Source organism: Pagrus pagrus (genome assembly GCF_965226575.1).
Source record: "Pagrus pagrus genome assembly, chromosome: 2".
Taxonomy (NCBI): Eukaryota; Metazoa; Chordata; class Actinopteri; order Spariformes; family Sparidae; genus Pagrus; species Pagrus pagrus.
Window position 1 is genome coordinate 33,362,345 of NC_140186.1, and position 20,333 is coordinate 33,382,677.

The 20,333-nt window shown below is 41.3% G+C and overlaps 1 protein-coding gene across 5 annotated transcripts in view; it reads right to left on the bottom strand.

Annotated features, from left to right (window-relative positions):
* The window catches only part of sh3pxd2aa (SH3 and PX domains 2Aa), a 117,365-nt gene that overhangs the window by 86,147 nt on the left and 10,885 nt on the right, over positions 1–20,333 (bottom strand). For all 5 annotated transcript variants that reach the window (XM_084342246.1, XM_084342245.1, XM_084342243.1 and 2 more), the window contains exon 2: positions 14,639–14,719. In XM_084342246.1, the coding sequence (XP_084198372.1) occupies positions 14,639–14,719 (81 nt within the window). The remainder of the gene's footprint in view (positions 1–14,638; positions 14,720–20,333) is intronic.

Consider the following 20,333-nt stretch of genomic DNA (forward strand, 5'->3'; position numbering starts at 1 on the left):
ACTACAATTAAAAACATATATTCCTGACTAAATGGTCCCCAATTATCTCATACTTCTTCAACTGATGTCATCTAAGAGACAGTAAAATAATTGGTACGTTTCTTCTCTTTTATAATGTACATTCTCTGGTTTTCTTTGTGTCTGTGGACGACTGTCACTATTCTTTTATATTTTCAGGGTTTCTTCCCTGAGAATGGTGGGAATTATGTATGGACAATGAAAAGACGCCAAATTCCACTGGCTGTCTTTTCAGAAATGTATGCCAGAGTTGTGTCTCTGAACTACAGCCTGACCAGTACTCCTTTTTCAAATATGGATATAGAAGTATTTTACAGTTTAACAATAACCTTTGTGTAAAATGACATCAGTGCAATGTCATTATTATCTCTTAACAAAAAGAAAGAGAAAAAAAAGAGTTTTGACCATACGTTGATGGCCAACATCGGTCAATAATATCAGCCAGCTGTCACAGTTTGGCATAGCTGGTCACCTGCTCAGTTCTGCCTGCCCTGTCACCAGCCATTCTCACCTTATCAGCCAACTCCACTCATCTGTTCTCTCAGCTGCTCCTCATCACCAATCAACCTGGTCTATATACTCCAGCCTCACAGACACTCATTGCCAGATTGTTTTTCACCTCATGTAAGAGTCTCCAGCACTTTTCTCCAGACTGATTACCTGCTGCCAACCCTGCCTGCCTCTGACCAACCCGCCTCATCTGATCCCGGGTAAACTCACCTGCCTTCAAAATGCAGCACACGGGAAACCAGGAATAGTCGATTGAGGATTTTAATAGTCAGACTACATTTGAGATCCTGCACTGTGAGATTGCGCTTGTTAAAAGGCAATAAAAACACAAAGGAAATTATGGATTATGGATAAAAAAAAATAGGTGCTGTTGGATGATTTCAGTGAAATTGCGTAACTTAATTTCATCCAAACATTGACAGTGAAACAAATTAAAAGACGCATTAGCCAGTTGTGTTAACACTGTGCCGGTGCAGAACATCACCTACTGTAGGAGAGCCTGAAATCACTGGAATTCTCTCTCTCTCTCTCTCTCTCTCTCTCTCTCTCTCTCTCTCTCTCTCTCTCTCTCTCTCTCTCTCTGTACAGCGGAGGTAGTGGTGTTTAAGTTCAAACAAATAGAGGCTTTACTCACACACAGTCATTAAAAATACATTAATCAAAGAGATAAAAAAAAAGCATAAGCTGTGAGAGAACCTTGAAGACACGATAGGTCCATAGCTATTTATATTTAGTTTGTAATAAATTGCTGTTTTGAAGGGATGGGAAACGAGAACAGTGCCACGATTACATTTAAACAAAGAAGAGGCAATCATTTTATCCTCTGAGCTTTGCCCTTTATTTGTGCCCAACGTTTTTAACCTCCTTTCATATTTAATAGAAGCACTATAACTAAATGTTCCAGTGGCATTTTTGGGCCAATTACCATCTCGACTGCTGGTCTGAGATCTGCCCGGGCAACCGAAAAACAGCTTCACCTTCCAGACCCGCAACCCTAAATCTGAAGAAAAGAGCAGTGTCGGCTTACACACGGCCCGCTTTAGTTTGGGTTAAATAAGTAGGCCAGCCAACTTACAGTTCACTACAGGCGAGGCAGAGAGGAAGGGCTCTCACCTGTGCCAGGGTTCAGTGTTAACAGAGTAGCCTAGGACCTAATTTAGCCATGCTGATGGTCTCAAGAGTTTCCACACTGACAGCCAGGACAAATATTGGGCAGTGTGGCCAAACCACAGTCTCACCCAGAAGGGGTGAATCGGATGGCAATGCCGTGTGTGTGTGTGGGGTGCTAGATGCACTGCACACACATACAAGGGCGTGGAAGGGAAATGAAAAGTGAGGTTTTGAGTATAACCATGAGTGGGCTGAGAGGAGTAACAAAGTGGAAGAAACCAGAGAGAAGAAAAATGTGAGTTCAAATTAGCTGCTTTTCCTTGTCATGTGAAGTTATGAAATGACAAAGAAGCTCTGCCAAGGTTAAAAGAGTGCTTGATTGATTTTTAAAAAAACACGCTCAGCAGTTTACTGACTGTTTTGCAGTTTGAAAGATTGGATAGATGGACTACCTCAAACTCCAAGTTGGCTTATTTGAAAAACACCGTCACAATGTGTAAGCAACACTCCTCCACATACATATTTTAATGTGTTTTTTTTTTTGTAAAGGTGTCCAAACAGCATCAGAAGTCCTTTTCCTTACAGAGTATGGCTGACACTGACCAATAGAAGAGCAGACACAACACACTAGGGGAGGCTACCATTCACATTTGAACAGATATTGGTAACCAATGGTACATTTACAATACTTTACTCTCTCTCTGTAATAATAATACAAATTTAATTTCAAATGTAAAAATTAAGTGAGCAATTACAACTGGCATTGCTCCAAATGACGAAGTTGTTCAAATACCTGGAAGCAGCTGGAGAAACTGTTTTTACGATGTGCACTTTACTCGACCTGGAAACCTGGACTAAAATGAAGAAACTGACAGAATATCAGTACAGTATTGGACTATATAAAAAACATAGGTAACTGTCAAAAGGAATGTTAATAATGAACAGCAGAAGGCAGCAGTATTGCAGCATCTAGTCTGACTCACGCAGTGTCCGCGAGACTCACGCAACTGAGTATCTTCACACGATCACACTCTAATCCTCATGTCACACAGTGAGAATCAGAAGTTGCCCCTTTTTATTTTTTCCCCTCTAATATATTTCCTCACTTGCTGCTTATCATACTTGGAGCCCTACCTCTGATTTGCTTACCCAGATATTAACCCTAACCAATCATCAGTCCTCATGTCTAAGTCTAACCAACACGAAAGGCAATGAGTACCAACAATCAGAGGCTGGGCGGGTCATGCCGTCACATCTCAGGAGGAGTAAGAAGGCCAGGCTGCAAACATTCAAAAACTACTGTGATCTGAATAATGACCGTCTGTCAGCTGAAGCTGAAGGTCAAAACCCCATTCTGATATGAATGATGTTATTTTTCTAGATTAATAAAATGCCTTCTTAAATAGTCACCACAACTCACAGACCAGGGAAAATGCTATCGATCCGGACAATAATTTCTTCTGTAACATAAATGATAATAGCTGCTACTACACAGAGGAAGAGTATAATCAAACCATTAAGACAGATTATCAATAATCCACTTCACCTGCAGAAACCTGTAAGCAAACTTCAACAACATCAAGGAATCCTGAAGTCAGTTTACACAACCGTTCAACATAACTGTCATATCTGAAACATGGATCAACCTGATAAAGGAAGAAACTTTGAATCAGACGGATATGAATTCACTTATATAAACAGAAACAATGAGAGTGGAGGAGGAGGCTATGAGTGAGTTATAGTGTTAGAATGTACGACAGCTGTGGTGGACAACTTATTAGAGTATAACAGGTGAAATCTGCATAGAGGAAAACAAATCTGATAATTAGTTGTGTGTAAATACAGGGCTCCAGGGTCTATTGAACCTTTCAGGGACTGCAGGGAGGAAATGTTTTCAAACATAAGTCAGAAAGTACTTTTCTTTTGTGGTGATTTTAATATTGATCTGTTGAATCCAAATATACAAACAATGGGTGAAGAGTTCATCAACACAATATACAGTATGAGCCTAGTTCCAAACATGACAGACCAAGTAGAGTAACATCCCACTGTGTCACTTTAATAGATAACATATTCACTAATGACATAGAAAACCATACAATGAGCCGATGAGCATATGAATCATTCTTCAGAATATTCAGATCATTATGTGATTCAAATTGTTCCATAAAACAATATAGCAGAAATTATGAATATAGAGATCATCCATGGATCACCAGGGGATTACAAAACGCCTGCAAGAAGAAAAATACACTATACAAAGATTTCATAAGACAGAGAACTAAAGAGACAGAACATAAATACAAAAAAATATAAGAATGAGTTAACTAATATTATAAGGAGATGTAGGAAGGACTACTGCAGTAAAATATTAGATGATAATAAAAAATAATGTGAAAGGAATATGGAATATATTAAATAGTATAATAAAAATATAAGTTATCTTCAGTATTTTATTGATAATTATAATGAAAATTATAATATGGACGATGTTGTAAATAGCTTTAACACATTTTTGTTAAAAAAGTGTTGGACTGAACTGATCCACCACTGACAACCGAAGAAATTAATGATAATTCTATAGAAAGGAATCCCAGATCTGTTTCTGACAGCAGAGGAAGAGAAAGCAATTATAGATATTGTTAATAAATGTAAAAACAACACGCCTACTGACTTTAATGCAAGACAGTAGTGGAAAGGGTTATTGTTGGGATTTCAAAAGCACTAACATACATCTGCAGCTCGTCATTCCAAACCGCTAGATTTCCACGCAAAATGAAAAAAGCTAAATAAGTAAATTAGTTATTTTTCATTTTAGTGTCAGATTGGATTAAAAAACAGGTTGAACTTGCTGCCAGGGTCAGTTTGTCTTTCACATTTGGCTCTCATTTGCAATTTCAGTTTGGCATTAATTGATCATGAATCATATTCGGTAGAACCAATGTAATTCGGACAGAACCCAAAGTACCGAGGTCAGTACCCGACCCTAAAGTTCACAGAATCACACCACAACCACAAGATTTGTAAAATAAAGACTAAATTCTAACTAAAACTGAGGAACATTAACCAAAATAACAGCAGCACTGACCTGCTGATTTTTTAATTGTTTAACACTTTAACTCTTTATCTCTCATATTTTTGATAATAGTTTCTGGTTGCTTAATTGCACCCACAAGTTTGTTTTGCAAAATGAAGTGAACAGAAGTCACCCTCTAGAAGCTAACGTTCAAACTGTAAACTGCACTGTGCTCTGTAGAAGGGTTTTAATTTGAAGGTTATATTCTGTCAAGCTCGTTCTGTTACTACTGTATAAAATATAATCTGAGAGAGAGGAGAGGCCCCAGTGGGTGGAAACTGGATCACACACACACTTACACATGTGCACACACTAAAAAATAAAATGTATGCAAGCAAGGCAGCCTTACATGAAAAACCCACAGCAGCAACATCTGTGGCCTGTGGCTCTGTAAGCTAATGCACTTGACCCCGGGAACATGCAGGTCGTGGAAGATTGGCCAGGGAAAACTAGCTCAGAATAAACCAGAGGGGTGTTGGTGGGAGACAGGGAAGGGTTTTTCTGAGGAGACAGAGACAGATGGATGAGAGGGGAGAGATATGCAGGCAGTGGGGGGGGGGAGAGATAGGGTGAGAAATTGTAGGAATGAGATATGAATGTGAAAAAGTGTGTGAGGCGGGAGGGAAGACGTGCCGAGTCAGGCGTGTCGAGGGAGGCAAAGACAAATAGAGAAAAGACTGATGTGGAGAGCAGAATGAGAGATAGACACACGAGGATCACTTTGAATTCTAGCAGGAACTCTCGTCATCTCTTATCTCTGTTTGTCTTGCTCGTGTCTCTCTCTCTGTTTCGACCGGACTAGGTGGCTTTAAAAGTCTGTGTCCCACATGTTCTGTCCCACCTGCTGTTTACCCAATCACTGTTCATTAACCTACAGACAGAGAGGCCACGCAGGGCATTGGCTGGACTGGGACTGGCCATCGCCATCGATACTGTAGATAAGCAGAGGCAATCTATGAATTTGCACGATCAATAATAAACCTGAAGGGATGTTTGTCTTAACATTTTTGGAATGTCAGACAAGTGAGGCTTCAGGCATCAGGAGAACACAGATAGTCAGATAGGCTAATGAACACAGTGAAGTATGCTCAGTTCAGTTTCACATGCCTGGGTTTAGCCCGGTTGCATTTTGGAGAGTTTTGTGTGCAAACAAAAAAAACATTGCCCAGAAAAACAGCACTTGATAAAAATAGTGAATTGACAATTATTTTATTTCCATTGAAGAAACAATTTTTTTGCCTTCCAAAATTCAAAGCACTATAAGTAGATTTTTTTGTGAATTAGCATATTGTTCAATACATTGTTTTTTGCTGGTAGGAGAATGAGCTAACCCTAGTGAAAACTGGTGCCGTCACTCATTCTCAGGTCATACTTGTGTGAGACTTAAAGGTACATTGTGGAGTTTTTAAACACTACCTGTTTTGTATTGTACAAGGATGCACTTATGTGGGCAATAACACATTCCTTCCTGATGCTTTTCTGCTCATCAGCAATTTGCCGGTAACCCACCAAGAAACAAAGCAATTCACCAACAAAGGCAGTAAGGAGGAAGGTTGCAAGCTGGAAAAATGGACATAAACAATTCCCGATTATAAATATTTTAGAAATTGGCGTTGCAAATGTTTTATTGAAACAAAAACACTCAACACATTTGTTAGATCTAAAGGATACACACAATGCATTTTAAGCCAGCGTTTTAGGGATGAAGTATTTCAATTACATGTAAAATTTTCATCAAATTCTGATACAGAAGTTCAATGTAAAGTGTCACATCTAACAAAAGTTTCTCTATCATGTCGAGTCAATGTGTATAAGTTAAATAACCCACTGAATGGGTCACTCAATTAAAGTACTAAAAGTAATTAAAATATTTAAAGTCACTGTATTAGGCATAATTATAATTATGGTGAGTAACACTGAATGTAACTTTTGTTTGTTTGCAGTAAAACTTTAAGGTCTTACAGGGCTCCAGACTAACTTTATACAGTGGTTGCACTGGTGTGCCTAATGTGCACCAGAACATAATTTATATTTATATTTCTTAACACATTATGCTAATGATTGTTCACAGAAATAAAGGTGCAGATAACTGTTCTGTTAACAAGAAATTGTGATGACCTCAAAAATGTTTTTTAGGCTCTTTTTTGTTTAACCAGCGCTGTTAAATTTCAGGCGCATCGGTGCCACCAATGGAAATGTTTAGCCACCCTTGCCAGATTTTTGGGAGCATGAGTAAATAACTGTTTGCTAACACATTCCGTTTATTCCACTTGGCCTCGTCCATGGCTAGAGTGAAGGGCTTGTGTGAAGAGATGCAATCAATAATACTACGCAGTGCACCAAGAAAAGGCAAGTACTCATGTTAGTGCCAGATCACATCTTCTGGCAACAAATTATAAAACAGGCTCTTTTGAATCACCTGGAGAAGGTGATGATCAGACATTGACATGTGAATATCAATACAGGTTTCCTGCTATCTTTTGCCCCACAGCCAACCCCAAACACCCCATTCAGATCCATTTATTTTGACTGAAGACGTGGACTTGGCTTTAGTTTTTAGATTTCCGAACAAACTACGACAGTCCCACCCAGGAACCTTGTCCTATTAGGGCTTAATCAAAGTTCTTGTTGGATTGTTTAAAGGTATCTGAAACAGGCTTATTTGACATACTTGTGGTGGGCGTCCAAAGTTCTCAAAGGTTTCACATAGTGGCTTTTAAACATGACTATTAAAGACAAGGATATATGTAAGATGTATGTTATTGTTGATCCAGCAAGAAAGCAGGAATTGATTTGATTTACAGATGTCGACATGTAATGATTTTCACATAGTTCTGCTATGAAAGAGGAAATATGACAGAAGGACATGTGTAGCATTCCTTTTCTTCCTCGACTTGATCCTCCACATCTCAGGACAACAAATAACTGTATGAATTCACTTCATACTTTACAGGTTCATATTCCTTTGCATTACATGTTCCTGATAACATCTGTCTTTCAGTCATTCAACAGTGCAAGCTGCTCTGCGCTCAACAGTACCCGGGCATACAAAAAGAAAAGACACAACCCTGCCCTCTATACACAGTAGGAGTATAAAATAAATAGTGTTTTATCAAATGGTGAATGCAGGCAGCGGAGATTTAGCCTGAAATGTAATGAAAAAGAAAAAAACCTTGAGCAGCCTCTCTGTTCAAGGCTCAGTGTGAGGCAGAGCTGTCAGTGATGTCTCAGCGCACAAAGTGCTCAAAAGTATTCATCGACTCTCCTCACCATCCCATTCGGGTGGAGGAGACCTTGAGCCGAACAGAAACACGAGGACTGGCCAGCCGAGCACAGAGAGGGAAAGAAAACAAGACAGAGATGGATAGAGAGCAACAGCGGAAGTCTGTCAGCTGGCACATACTTCTCTGAATAACAGGCAGCAGTGTAAACAGAGGGGGAAAAATGGGGAAAACACGTACACTTCATCTGTTGACTATTCTACATGTAATCAAATGTGTAAATCAGCTAAAGTCAGAAGAAGAGAAGACACGTGGATGTGAGAGGGGACGGATATTGATGCATTGAGAAATAACACTATACAGTAAAAATCAATTTTAATCATGTAATGACCTTTTGAGAGTTCTGCTGAAAAAGAAAATAAGAGTAAGTGACACACTTCTTCGTGAATCCTCTGCATTCATGCCTCACATGCAGAGGTTGCCAGTCACTGGGAGGGCCTCTCCACCTCAACACAAATAGCAAAAGCCCGGAGAGGAACAATACCTCTCCTCTTCTCCACACACTTGAAGAGGCCAGCATCAACACTCCATTCAAACATATTGGATCAATGTAAAGGCCTGAGGTTCTAACTTGAGAGCTATCACTATATCGATCTACTGCAGCACACTGTGGCTTTGACCCATGCTTTTCTTTCTCTTGACTGCCTGTATGTTGGTGATCTAAAAACTAAAGCCAAGTCCACGTCTTCAGTCAAAATAAATGGATCTGAATGGGGTGTTTGGGGTTGGCTGTGGGGCAAAAGATAGCAGGAAAACCTGTATTGATATTCACATGTCAATGTCTGATCATCACCTTCTCCAGGTGATTCAAAAGAGCCTGTTTTATAATTTGTTGCCAGAAGATGTGATCTGGCACTAACATGAGTACTTGCCTTTTCTTGGTGCACTGCATAGTATTATTGATTGCATCTCTTCACACAAGCCCTTCTCTAGCCATGGACGAGGCCAGGTGGAATAAACTGAATGTGTTAGCAAACACACATCCAGGAGAAACAGAGTAACATTAGCATTCAGATGTAATCGTGTCTCTGGCCATCAGATGAAACCAACTCCACTGCTCACGCTATTTTGCCCTCCGCCAACACTATTTGACTCTTTAGATGCTAAATGCTCCACTAGCTGGTCATCATTTTGTCTGTCTATTGTCGGGTACAGGCAGGGATCTTTGAGTCTGAAAACGGCTGCCTGCTGCTTGAAAAAAGCGATATGAGTGGAGTTCAGGATATAAAACCAAAACAGCAAGCCAAAACAGGCTAAAGGGCTCCATACTGCATAATCACTGTGACATTATATTTCACTGTGGGTTTATCACTATGAGCGACCCCTACCAGATCACACAGTCATTTGATCAATTGTTATAAATAACGTATTTGGTGTTTCAGGTATCTTCTTGAGGAAGTTTCACCGATACAAAATAAGCTGTGTTCAAACTCATTTGTCTGTTTGCTAGTTAGGCATGTCTTATAACTTGCTAACTGAAATCTGGTGTTAGGCTGAAGTTAGGCCATAGGTCAAAGAACATGCATACACGTACATATCACGGCATACGCATCCAACAACTGACTTCTATTCCCACGGAAAAAAGAAAAATCTAATAATTTTGTACTATTAAATTAACAAATTTAGTGGATTGTTGCAGTTTTGTCTAAAGTATATGCTCACTAGATGCTTTCACGTTGATTATGTTTAAAGCTAAGTTTGGTAAATCACTTTAGAAGCATCAGCAGCTAACAGAGAAGCACAAAGAACACAGCCCCTGAACCACAGTATGAGCTGCTGTGGCACCAACAGAGTAGCTCAGCAGCTAACATCTTCTCTTTCAAGTTTTTTTTTATCATATCATATCTTGTGTCTACTATCGTACCTTAAACCTCAAGTTTCCACTGCCAACTCCACTCTTCTTTATCGTTCTGTCGGTCTATCTGCCTGTCTGTCTCTCTGGTTCCCTGAATGTGTCCCAGTCACCTCACAGTCACACAAGTGTTCTGAGCCATGGAAATGTCCCACAAACGCCTGAACTGTGCTCATTCATCCTAAATATAGCCCACTCTCCTGATCCCTTCGCCATGGCTGTGGGAAACACTGCATACTTTCCCCCCTCTGCTCGCAGTCCAACGAGAACCCGGACAGGGCCGTGCTCTCAAGTGCCGATTGTAACTCTCAAGAACAGGTCCTGTGTTGGGTGTGTAGGTGTCCTTCATCTGCCTCTCATCAAGGACTAAAAGGTATGTTTCCCTCTCTTCTCTCTTTCACACACACACCCATAAATAAAATAAAACAGCCCTTTATCCTCAACTTGAAACAATGGGCTAACTCATTCAGTTGAGTTACAGTACGTCCACAGAACACCTCAAGGACAAAGGGGCTGAGCTTGTGGCCCGGCTTTTCAGCAATTTATCCTCAAGGATGGCATACCGATAATGCCTTGTGGTCTAGACATATGTTTCCATCAAACAGCCCACTTAGAGGTTAGAGATTCCCAATTCAGTGACCTTGCTTTTAAGCGCTTTGACCACAGCTACTGTATAATTTTCTGCACTGAACATAACATGCTGTATGCCAAAAGCCTGCTGCTAGTGCTAGCATCCGTAAAGCTGTTTCTAAAAGGATTGAACATCGACCTTGAGACTGACTCTCTGAGCAGACAAAACTAATATCGGCTGTTGGTTCTCCAAATGTACACTGAAAAAGGGACATCGGAGATAAGTATCATTAAAATCTCCCCCAACTAAAAATATTCAGTTTTGTAGGGAGGCTCATACGAGGGCAGACTTGGAAAAAGAAAAGAGAGGGTTTGTGTTTGCGCGTGCGGACAGAATACAAACCAAAGGCTCTCGTAAAAAGCATGAGTCAGAGCGTGTCCTTCTTTCAGATGGTGAGCCATGCCGCAGCTTTAAATATACCAACTTTGCCCAAGGACACCCTGGGCACAATCACCCACTTCTCAAAAGGTTCCTGAAACATGCTTATGAAGGCTTCTTTGTAACAAGTGACCCTGAAGAAACCCACATCACATCACATCTTTTTTTTTCCATCTGCATCATCAATGACGTCAGCATCAACAGCATGAATCTTAATCATCAACACTGTTCACTATTGCTATCATCCTCATTACCATAATCACTTTCATATCTTTCATCACTGTCCTCCTCTGCCTCATTATCACCGCCACAATCATCATCATCATCCCACTCCAACTCCTCATTGCTCCTTTCTCCCCTGGCTGCCTGGCAGGCTGACCTGTTCCACTCCCTGTCCCGGTTTCCTCCCCTCCGACGAGTAACTTGGGCTGGCCTACTTCTGACAGAAGGACACACTGTTCGACTCATTAGTCAGGTCGTGCTGAGACAAAACTACGTCAGTGCACAGCAGAGCAAGGGAGATGAGCTGTTCTTTTAGTGGACACAAATCAGCAGGGCAGCTGTATCACCACAAACAACTGTAAAAACTGTAGAAGACTTAATGGAAAGACGATGGCAAAGGATGGCTGATAGGCTGGTCTGACCTGTCATTACCATCTGCCTTAGTGATCCGGTCACAAGTGGACAGCTCTGCGTCCGTAATTAAGTTTTTACTAAATAAATAAATGACCCATTTACATCAATAAAATGTCTTCTTCAACAAATTTTTGTGTAAATGGTGAAATCAGTTGAAATGTTGTGTTTAATTAGCAGCTAAATGTTGGCAGGTAAGACTTCAGACATGGACGCAGACAGGCTGGTATAGTGATGCCGCAGCAAACTGACACCATTTACAAGGAAAGAAAGAACTGAATTTGCAAGAAGGCGTAAATGATTTTGAATTTGTTGTAGCTGTTTCACAAATTGTGTCTTCTTCTCACTCAACAACTCAACAAATCGTGTGATTCGTTGAGGGAGTCTGGGGATATTGTGGTCACTCTTTCAATGGTTGGAATGGTTCGCAGACGGTGTGTTCACAAACATCTGCTGCTAACATTGACAGGTTAAACATGTAAATGTACATTACAGTGAGCCAAATGGAAATCAGACAGTATGTAATCCATGCTGCCTGTTGTTGTGGCTTCCTCTTGGTGTTTTTGCGGAGGACATCAGTTGAGTAGGTGGTCCTTCAATGTGGCACAGGACACCTGTGTGTGTACACACTGCTAAAAGAATTTGGTCAAATGCGATCACCTTTGAATGTGGTCCGACTCATTGGATCTCGAATGTGTCCTCGATACGTCTCGGAGGGATCCACACCTGAACTTAGAGCAGTCCACTCATGATCAGATCACTCAGGACGCATGTTAGCACCAGGTCTGAACAGGGCCTGAGAGAAAGGTGCTACTTTCTCCTCAAAGAAGTGGACAGTGTGGGATCCAACCCACGCTTAACAGAATAAAAGTGCCCAGACACAATGTCTCCCCATAGGACAATTCTGGCAACATTTTGCATTAATAGATTCATTCTATTAGCTGCAAATGACTTGGTTTTCACAGAGTGCCATTAAATAACACTAATATGGTTCCTATTATTTTTAACTCAGACATCCTACATCGCTGGCTTCACACTGGCAGAAACGCTTTGAAGCTGAAGGTTGCGTCACTGGATCTATTCAAATTCCTCATTTTCCAGGAGAGTTGGCAGGAAGCAAGCATGTGCAAGATTTTTACAGGTGATACAGAAAGAGACATATACACCTTGAATGGTCAGAGGTTGTATTGTGCTTGCATTCTACACAGAACATAAAAAGTCTGTTTTCAGGGCAAAACCTAACCAAAGTCAATCAAAGCTACCACTCACTCTCATTCTTGACACCCGTGCAGAACCAGGGCCACGATGTTTCCAGGAAGACTGCCTGTTCTGGTTATTACTAGCAATCAGTCTCAAAATCCCCAGCAGCCTTTGCCAAAGCTTTGGATAAAGCGCCCTCCGACAGTTTCGGAGAGGCCATCCATGTTTCTGCCTTAGGGTTAGCGGGGCTGCTGAGAACAGCAGGGTCCCTGCACCAGATAAATGTTTGGACAGGAGAGGCTCCAGGTTGCTCTGAAAACAATGGGATCAAACCGCACCATCAAAGGCATCTCGCAGGATCAAAGGCTGGCAGAGAGAACTTTACTTTTGGTCCATATACCGGCAGAGATGGAGGATTACTGACTATTAGAAAGCTGGTCTGTCAGAATTGCCAGTGGTAGTTTTAGTGTCACAGTGAAAATGGAAACATCAAAGAACTAGGTAAAGTAAGACGTGAGCGGTGAAGTGCTGCTGGAGATATCCTGCAGTGTGCTTTAAAAAGGACATCTGGTAAAACCCAGAAATATATGGAGCCAGGGATTTTCACAATAGCACTCATTTAACAGCAGCCAGCCCAAACTCTGACAAACTTTGGCTATGTGAGAGCCGCTTTCTTTGACAGCTCAATAAAGCTCCAACCAAGTTGGCTGACCTTTGCCCCCCGCCATCTGACAAAGCTAACGAAATCAATCTTTTCACTGCTGACTGGGAGTGATTTTGTGCCAAGCCATCCATGAACCATTAAGGTTCATTAGTTTCCTCCCAGGCAATTTAAGGACCACGCTTGCGTACGTGAGGGGCTGAATATCAGGTGGAAGACACGCATCCACTCCACTCACTGATGTCTCTGACTTTTCCAGAGCAGAGACATACTTTGCTTGCTTTTCCGTGTTTATTATTCTAGTTCTGCCTTTTATTCCACATTGGGAGTAATCAGTTGCAGGGGGTCCATTTTCCACCTTACACTGCCCCACTGGTTATCAATGGGACCTTTCAGAGAGGACCTTTCCTCCACTGATTGAAACATCATTTCCTGCTGGACTAGAACACTGAGGCTATTGATATCTATCTCCTGTAACTCTCACTACAGCCCTTTCATATTTACTAGTGACCCAGAGACCTCTGGTCCAATATACATTTGGTGTCAGCTTGTAGCACACAATGGGTGCAAGGAGCATAAATGCACACAAACACACTCTCAGTATTGAATAGTCAATCTAAGAGACACAGGGCAGGGTTTTCACTGCAACCCCTGCTCCGTTCCAAAATAAACCTGACAAGGGAACGTGACACTTTCAACATGAGAGTAAAGCATCTGAGCCAAGTCAAGAAAACAGAAGAAAAAAACTCCTCCATATAGGACTATATTTAAAGAGCCCACCAATCAGGACAGCCTGTACTAGAGAATCTGACGGTGACCCACTATAAAGCACGGTACATTAAATTGACTTCCCTGTGGATTTCTTGCTTGTACTATAAAAAAGGCCTGTCAGCTCCCTGACGTTTTGAGGGTAAGGCAGAGATGAGATGAGAGCGAGGAAGAAGAGGGGAGGGTAGAAATACAGCGAGGGCAGAGAGAGAGAGAGAGAGAGAGAGACGCAGTGTATTGCTGCATCTCTACGAGGCTAAGGGATACAAACCATGTCTCCCCTGCTCCCCGACCAATTACTAACACACACATTGATTCATTGAGGCGACGAGGTGTGGAGAACATGGGCACAGACACGGCAGCAGTGAATAGTCGCAAGGCTTACACATTAATCTATACAAACAGAGCTGCAAGTTCACAGGGCTGACATGTTCAAAATACATCAGCAGCAATGAACTGTGGATTTTGATACAAAAGCATGGTGTGTGCAGGGGAGCGCATGAGTGAAGAAGAACATTACCTGTAGGTCAAAGAATTTGCTGTATCTTCGGTAGATGATGTGGGAGGTGTTGTCAGAGTAGGTGACATTAATGAGATAAACCTGCCAAGAGAAGAAAGGCAAAGTTAAAACGTGGGCCACCGTCCAACCAACAGTGCAAAACCCAAAGATTTACAACCACAATAACAAGGTTGATATTCAAGAAGCTGCAGATGGCTAATTTTGAAGTTTTGCTTTTTTTTAAATGATGATTAATTTATAACATTGTCAATAATTTTCTGTCAGTCAACTTATCAATTAATCTACTGACTGTAATGTTACACGTAGACATGTGGTGCAGTGCCAACAAACACACAGGCAAACATGCTCGCACAGCCCAAGACCAATCCCCCCAACATGGCTGTTCAATGACACACAGGTATAAATCTGTCCGTGGTCTGTCACGGTAGATGATGACATCATCCCTACTTTGTCAACACACTTACGCGCTGCCCTTTACCCTTTGCTAAAGCAATGCTGCACCATAAGAGGCCTGATAAGATTGAGATAGAGAGAGTCCATTTATCTGTCAAGAGGAGGCAAGTGATGCTGCCATCATCTCTAATCTAATGAAACATAGATTACCAAGGTAACAGATCCAGAGGCCAGGAATTTTTCATCAGAGACTTTTGGAGCAGGTGGGATTTCTCGACTGCTGATATAGAGATGTTCAGAAAAAGGCTTTGGATGTGAAATTACCCACGTAGATGATCTGTTACATAACATTAGCTACATGCTTTTGAAGAGGAAATTACACTGAGTTAATAGTTCATTGGGTGCACCTCCAGAGTCACAACACAACGTTTTAAAGCTGATATTGTTCCAGTACTCTTCTAGACCTTAGAATGAGACTCAAAAATCAACTATCTATCCTCAGAATCACTTTGACAGTTTGCTTATATTACATAGTGTTGCTTTAATTGTCCACGTCAATGCATCCACACTGGCCTGCCTTGCATGTATGTGTCTCTCTCCTCTCTGTGTTCTCTCTACCAGCAATGTCATTTGCTATCTTCATCGCGGCAAATAACGGCAGCAGTACGTTTTTTATAAAGTCGACCAAAAAACATCATCAGGCAAGCCACGTGTGGAGGAAGCTTGTTAATGAGCAACATCACAACAACCAGGTGCACTTACAAGCTTGTACAAAACAATGGCATAAGTGGGCCAACAGCAAATACTAGAGTTTGCATTTACAGGAGGGATGTAATACCAGAGAGCGTCTCTCTCTCTCTCTCTCTCTCTCTCTCTCTCTCGCTCTCTCTCTCTCTCTCTGCAGAGCATATAAGTATATATTTATAGTATAAAATGCTAAGATGGGTTACCAGACCATTAATATACCTGCACAAAACAGAAAAACATAAGAAGGAAACACTGAAACTACAGCAAGTCCTAGACCTCAAAACTGGCCCTTTGCCGTTGCATTGAAAAACAAGCGTCTTCTTGTTACTGGTAGGATGGCCTTGTTTGTCAGTGCCTTCCAAACTGTATATGACTGTTGATCATTAGAGTCATATGAGTGTTTTCTTATCCAACACCTCCATGTTAAGTTCTGATTAAGTCTAGGCAGCTGAAACTACAGTTAGTTAGTTAGTTAAACTACTTGGGAATGATCGTAATACTGTTGAGAAGAAGAACTACTTGGTTAGGGAATAATCATAATGGTATGGTAAAGGACCAAGATGCCGACTGCTCATCTGGAGCAGTTTGGGTTTCAGTATCTTGCTTCCGATTACCGGACAACCCGCTCTACCTCCTGAGCTACAGCCGGCCCTGTAGAGAAGAAGAACTACTTGATTTGTATAATCATGGTGAGAAGATGAGCTATTTTTAGCGTTATCTTGGTCCTGGGTTACTTCCACCTTTGCTTCTGAGATTCAATGCATGACCCCAAGAGATCGCTTAGGAAAAAGAATTGAAGCATTCTAACGCAGATGCTATTGTCTTTTTGATGAGGAAATTTGTCAACAAATACTAACCATTAAGAGCTTCACAAAAATGTAATTTCTTGCACTTTGTTCTACACTTGAACAAAACAATGTGGTAACACTGTTTAAAGTGGAGATTTTATTCTTGACTGATTCTATTCTACTATTTTCTTCCCTTTTTGTGTTTACCATTATGAAATTACAACACTTATTTAAAATACAGAAGAAAAGCCATCAATTCTGACACAGATTTGCCGTTTTTCCATTGTTGCTGCCAGATCACAACAGCCTACACAAAAGCATTCATGATGTTTCCGTAGATTGTGTACCCACTAAGCACTACAAAGCTGTATACATCCGGCGTGTACTCAACGTACAGCTAAAATTGCCATTATCAAGTGATTTGCAATAAAACAAGATGTTGTCACCCGGCCAAGGCATTCCAGTTAAGTGGCCCAAACACAGTGCAAACAGAAATCCACTTAGCATCAAGTCGCTGAGAACACAGAAACGACTGACTTTGCCTCATGTATAGCATTCTGATTGAATAAAGGCAACGTGAACCATTCCTGCTCCTTATTCCAGCAGGCTTCATCTGTCTGACTGATCTTACACTGTCACTCCAACTCTCTGTATCTGCCAAGAGCCTCCAGAGCAGAGCCGAGATGAATGAGGTCGAGTGAAAGACCCTGACGTTGACGCACGAAGGGCAGCAGCTTGAAACAAAAAGAGGTTCCACAACAAAGCCGGGGGGTTAAAAGGCCTTGTTGCTGCTGGAAGGGGCTCAGCTGCTGCTGGCAAGGAGCCACTGCAGTATGTTCGGTCCCATGCAAACACAGTTACTGGCATCCAGAAGCTGTGACTGTCACACTACACTGACAAACTTGTTCTTAGCATGGTAGGGTGTCACCACAGCGATTAGCTTTGGCATTTGCTGCTATGAAAATGTGCTCCCCGGGGTTCTGTTGGGTTACAAAAACAAAAAAGTCAAAAACTGGCTTATGTAGCCACAGTCAGTTATGATTCCAAGAGTCTTTGTGACTTTTGTAGCACAACACAACTCATGGGTATAGAGATTCGCTCTTTGAACTTCTCAGTAACAAAGCATCTCTTAAAGAAAAGTGACTACATTACAAAAAACCTGAAAGACCACGCATGGCAAAGTGAGGTAACTGTTGGCTGAGGTGTACTTATGTCACGAGGCACTTCATCCTACCTTTGAAAGCTGTATGTGAAGGCTACACTTAATTTCACCTGCACAAATACCCAAAATATCTGTATGTTTCTGCTGTATAACAGTTAATACTGATAGGGACTTATCAGAATGACAAGATATGCCTCAGAGGGAATGGAGGGGTTGTCCTGGCCTTTGACACTGAGGGTGTAAGCCTGCTAGTACTACGATATTACTTTTTCAGCAAAATATCCCAAACTTCTGTAATTTAGTCCTCTCAGACAATGTATCCCAATGACTTTGGTGACCCCATTACTTTTCCTCTGCTACCAAGAGTTTGACATCTGTGGTTTTGAGTGAAATTACTACAACTACTGGATGAACTGCATTCAAATGTGGTACAGACCCCCACAGAATGAATTGTGATAACTTTGGTGATCCCTTAACTTTTCACCAAGCAACATCATCAGGTCTTTATGTTGAGAACTTTCGTTAACGGCCGAATACCGACAAATTTAATGACTTAGCCATTTTTAATCATGTTGGCCATTGTCCATCACCCTCAGCTGTGGTTTGTCTTTAGTGCCAATAAGCAAATGCTAGCATGCTAACCCACTAAACTAAAAAAGTTAACAGGGTACACCTGCTAAGCATCAGCATGGCTACGTTGTCATTGTGAGCATGTTAGAATGCTGAAATCAGCTCAAAACGCTGGTGCGCAGAGCTGCTAGCTTAGCGGTGAACTCTTGCCTGAGCATATCTTTGACATTTCTGGAGGGACGGGCACCAAAACCAGCATTAAATGGGCACCTGGGCTAAATTATTACATACTGTTATATTGATAAGCTCCCACCTCAACAGTTTAATCAGTGCTTAACGTTTCGGTGTAATTTATTATTACGATGTTACTGCCTCTCGTCTGCTGAGCTCCTACACACACACACACACACACACACACACACACACACACACACACACACACACACACGGAGCAAAGTGACCTGAGCAGAGAGGCTCATGGGGAGACAGTAAAGTGAAGCAGGTGAACATCACAGTTTACTCGAGTTGAGGACAGCGGCAGTTATTGTGAGTGCAATAAAAACTTTGCGAGTAAAATTCCAATACTTTATCAATACACCTGTTCAACGAGCATAAACGTGTAAACATGTAGAAAGCAATATTTTAATCTGCTCTTTCCGCAAGCTCTCATTCACCACCACTATGCTCAACACAAGCACAGCACACTTGTTCGACTAATGGTGTTATATATTTGCAGACAAGCTTCCGGGGCGCTAAAATGAAAGCCGTCTACCTGTTTAGCTTATTTTTCCACCTACCAGTATCTTAAAAGTTCTTATAAACTCAGCTGCTGGCTGAGACAAATGAACCCCTCCTCCCTCCACCAGCAGTACCTGCAGGTAGTGAACCACATCAGCAGAGGAAGGAGGACCGATACTGACTGATGTCTGTCTTCTTCATTCTTTATAAACTTCACTCAGTATTTTGATGTCAGGAATATTATTTATTTTATTGACATTGTTTCCAGTGAGATTTTATTGAGTTTATAGGGAGTTTTGCGGTTGTAAACTTTAGAGTTGCTGCTCCAGAAACAATATAGTTGAATTTAAACATTCAATTCTATTCATAGTCTGAAAATACTCTTTTTTTTTAATAATATATTATCAAAAAGCACTTATTTCGTAACAAGAGAAACAAATGCTTAGGGTAATTTATAACAATTAAATTTCCCATTCTCATCCGAGTTTACTGTTTCAGCGCACTGATGTCATTTGAGGCAGTAAAGGTTATTGTTAAACTGTAAAGTATCCTGCCTCTGTTACAAATCTTTGTCACAAACTTTCATTGCAAAAAATGTGTGTATATCGATGTATTGTTACTGGATTATCATTCTGGCTCTAGCAGGCCCACATGGAATCTGTGGCCGCAGACAACTCTGCAGCAGAATATCAGATCCAGTGTGACAATATGTCAAAAATGTTGTTGTTTTAATGTGTTAGCTTATGTTTGTTCCTAGAAAATCTTTGTTATCTTAAAAGAATATCGGTCCGATTGCCAATCGGTACAAGTGTAGTCTGGCCAGCAACATGGATGGTAGCTCTGTGTGTGTGTGTGTGTGTGTGTGTGTGTGTGTGCGCGTGCGTGTGCGTGTGCGTGTGCACTCTATAAACTCCTCTGACCTCAACGGTATGCCAGAGTATAATTCGGACCATCATGCCTCTGGGCCAGTCAATTCAACTCAGAATCTAATCCACACTGAGCTGAGGTATAAGACAGGACTCAATATAAAGATCCAAACCCAAGAAACAGACGGATATGTGATGGCAACCGTAGTGGAAAACACTACCAAAAAACATCCATGGTCTGCCCACGCCCCCCTACAGTCCTCAAAATAGAGTCAACACAGCCATTAAATCATAACAGTCTGGGCTGCTGCCTCTCCATATAGATGGAGCATCCAGCAGTAAACATCTTCTAACGTGCCTGTAATGAGATCTGATCATATCATTTTGCATGATACAAGCTAGCTGCTTTTTCTTCACCTTTTCATGAGGAA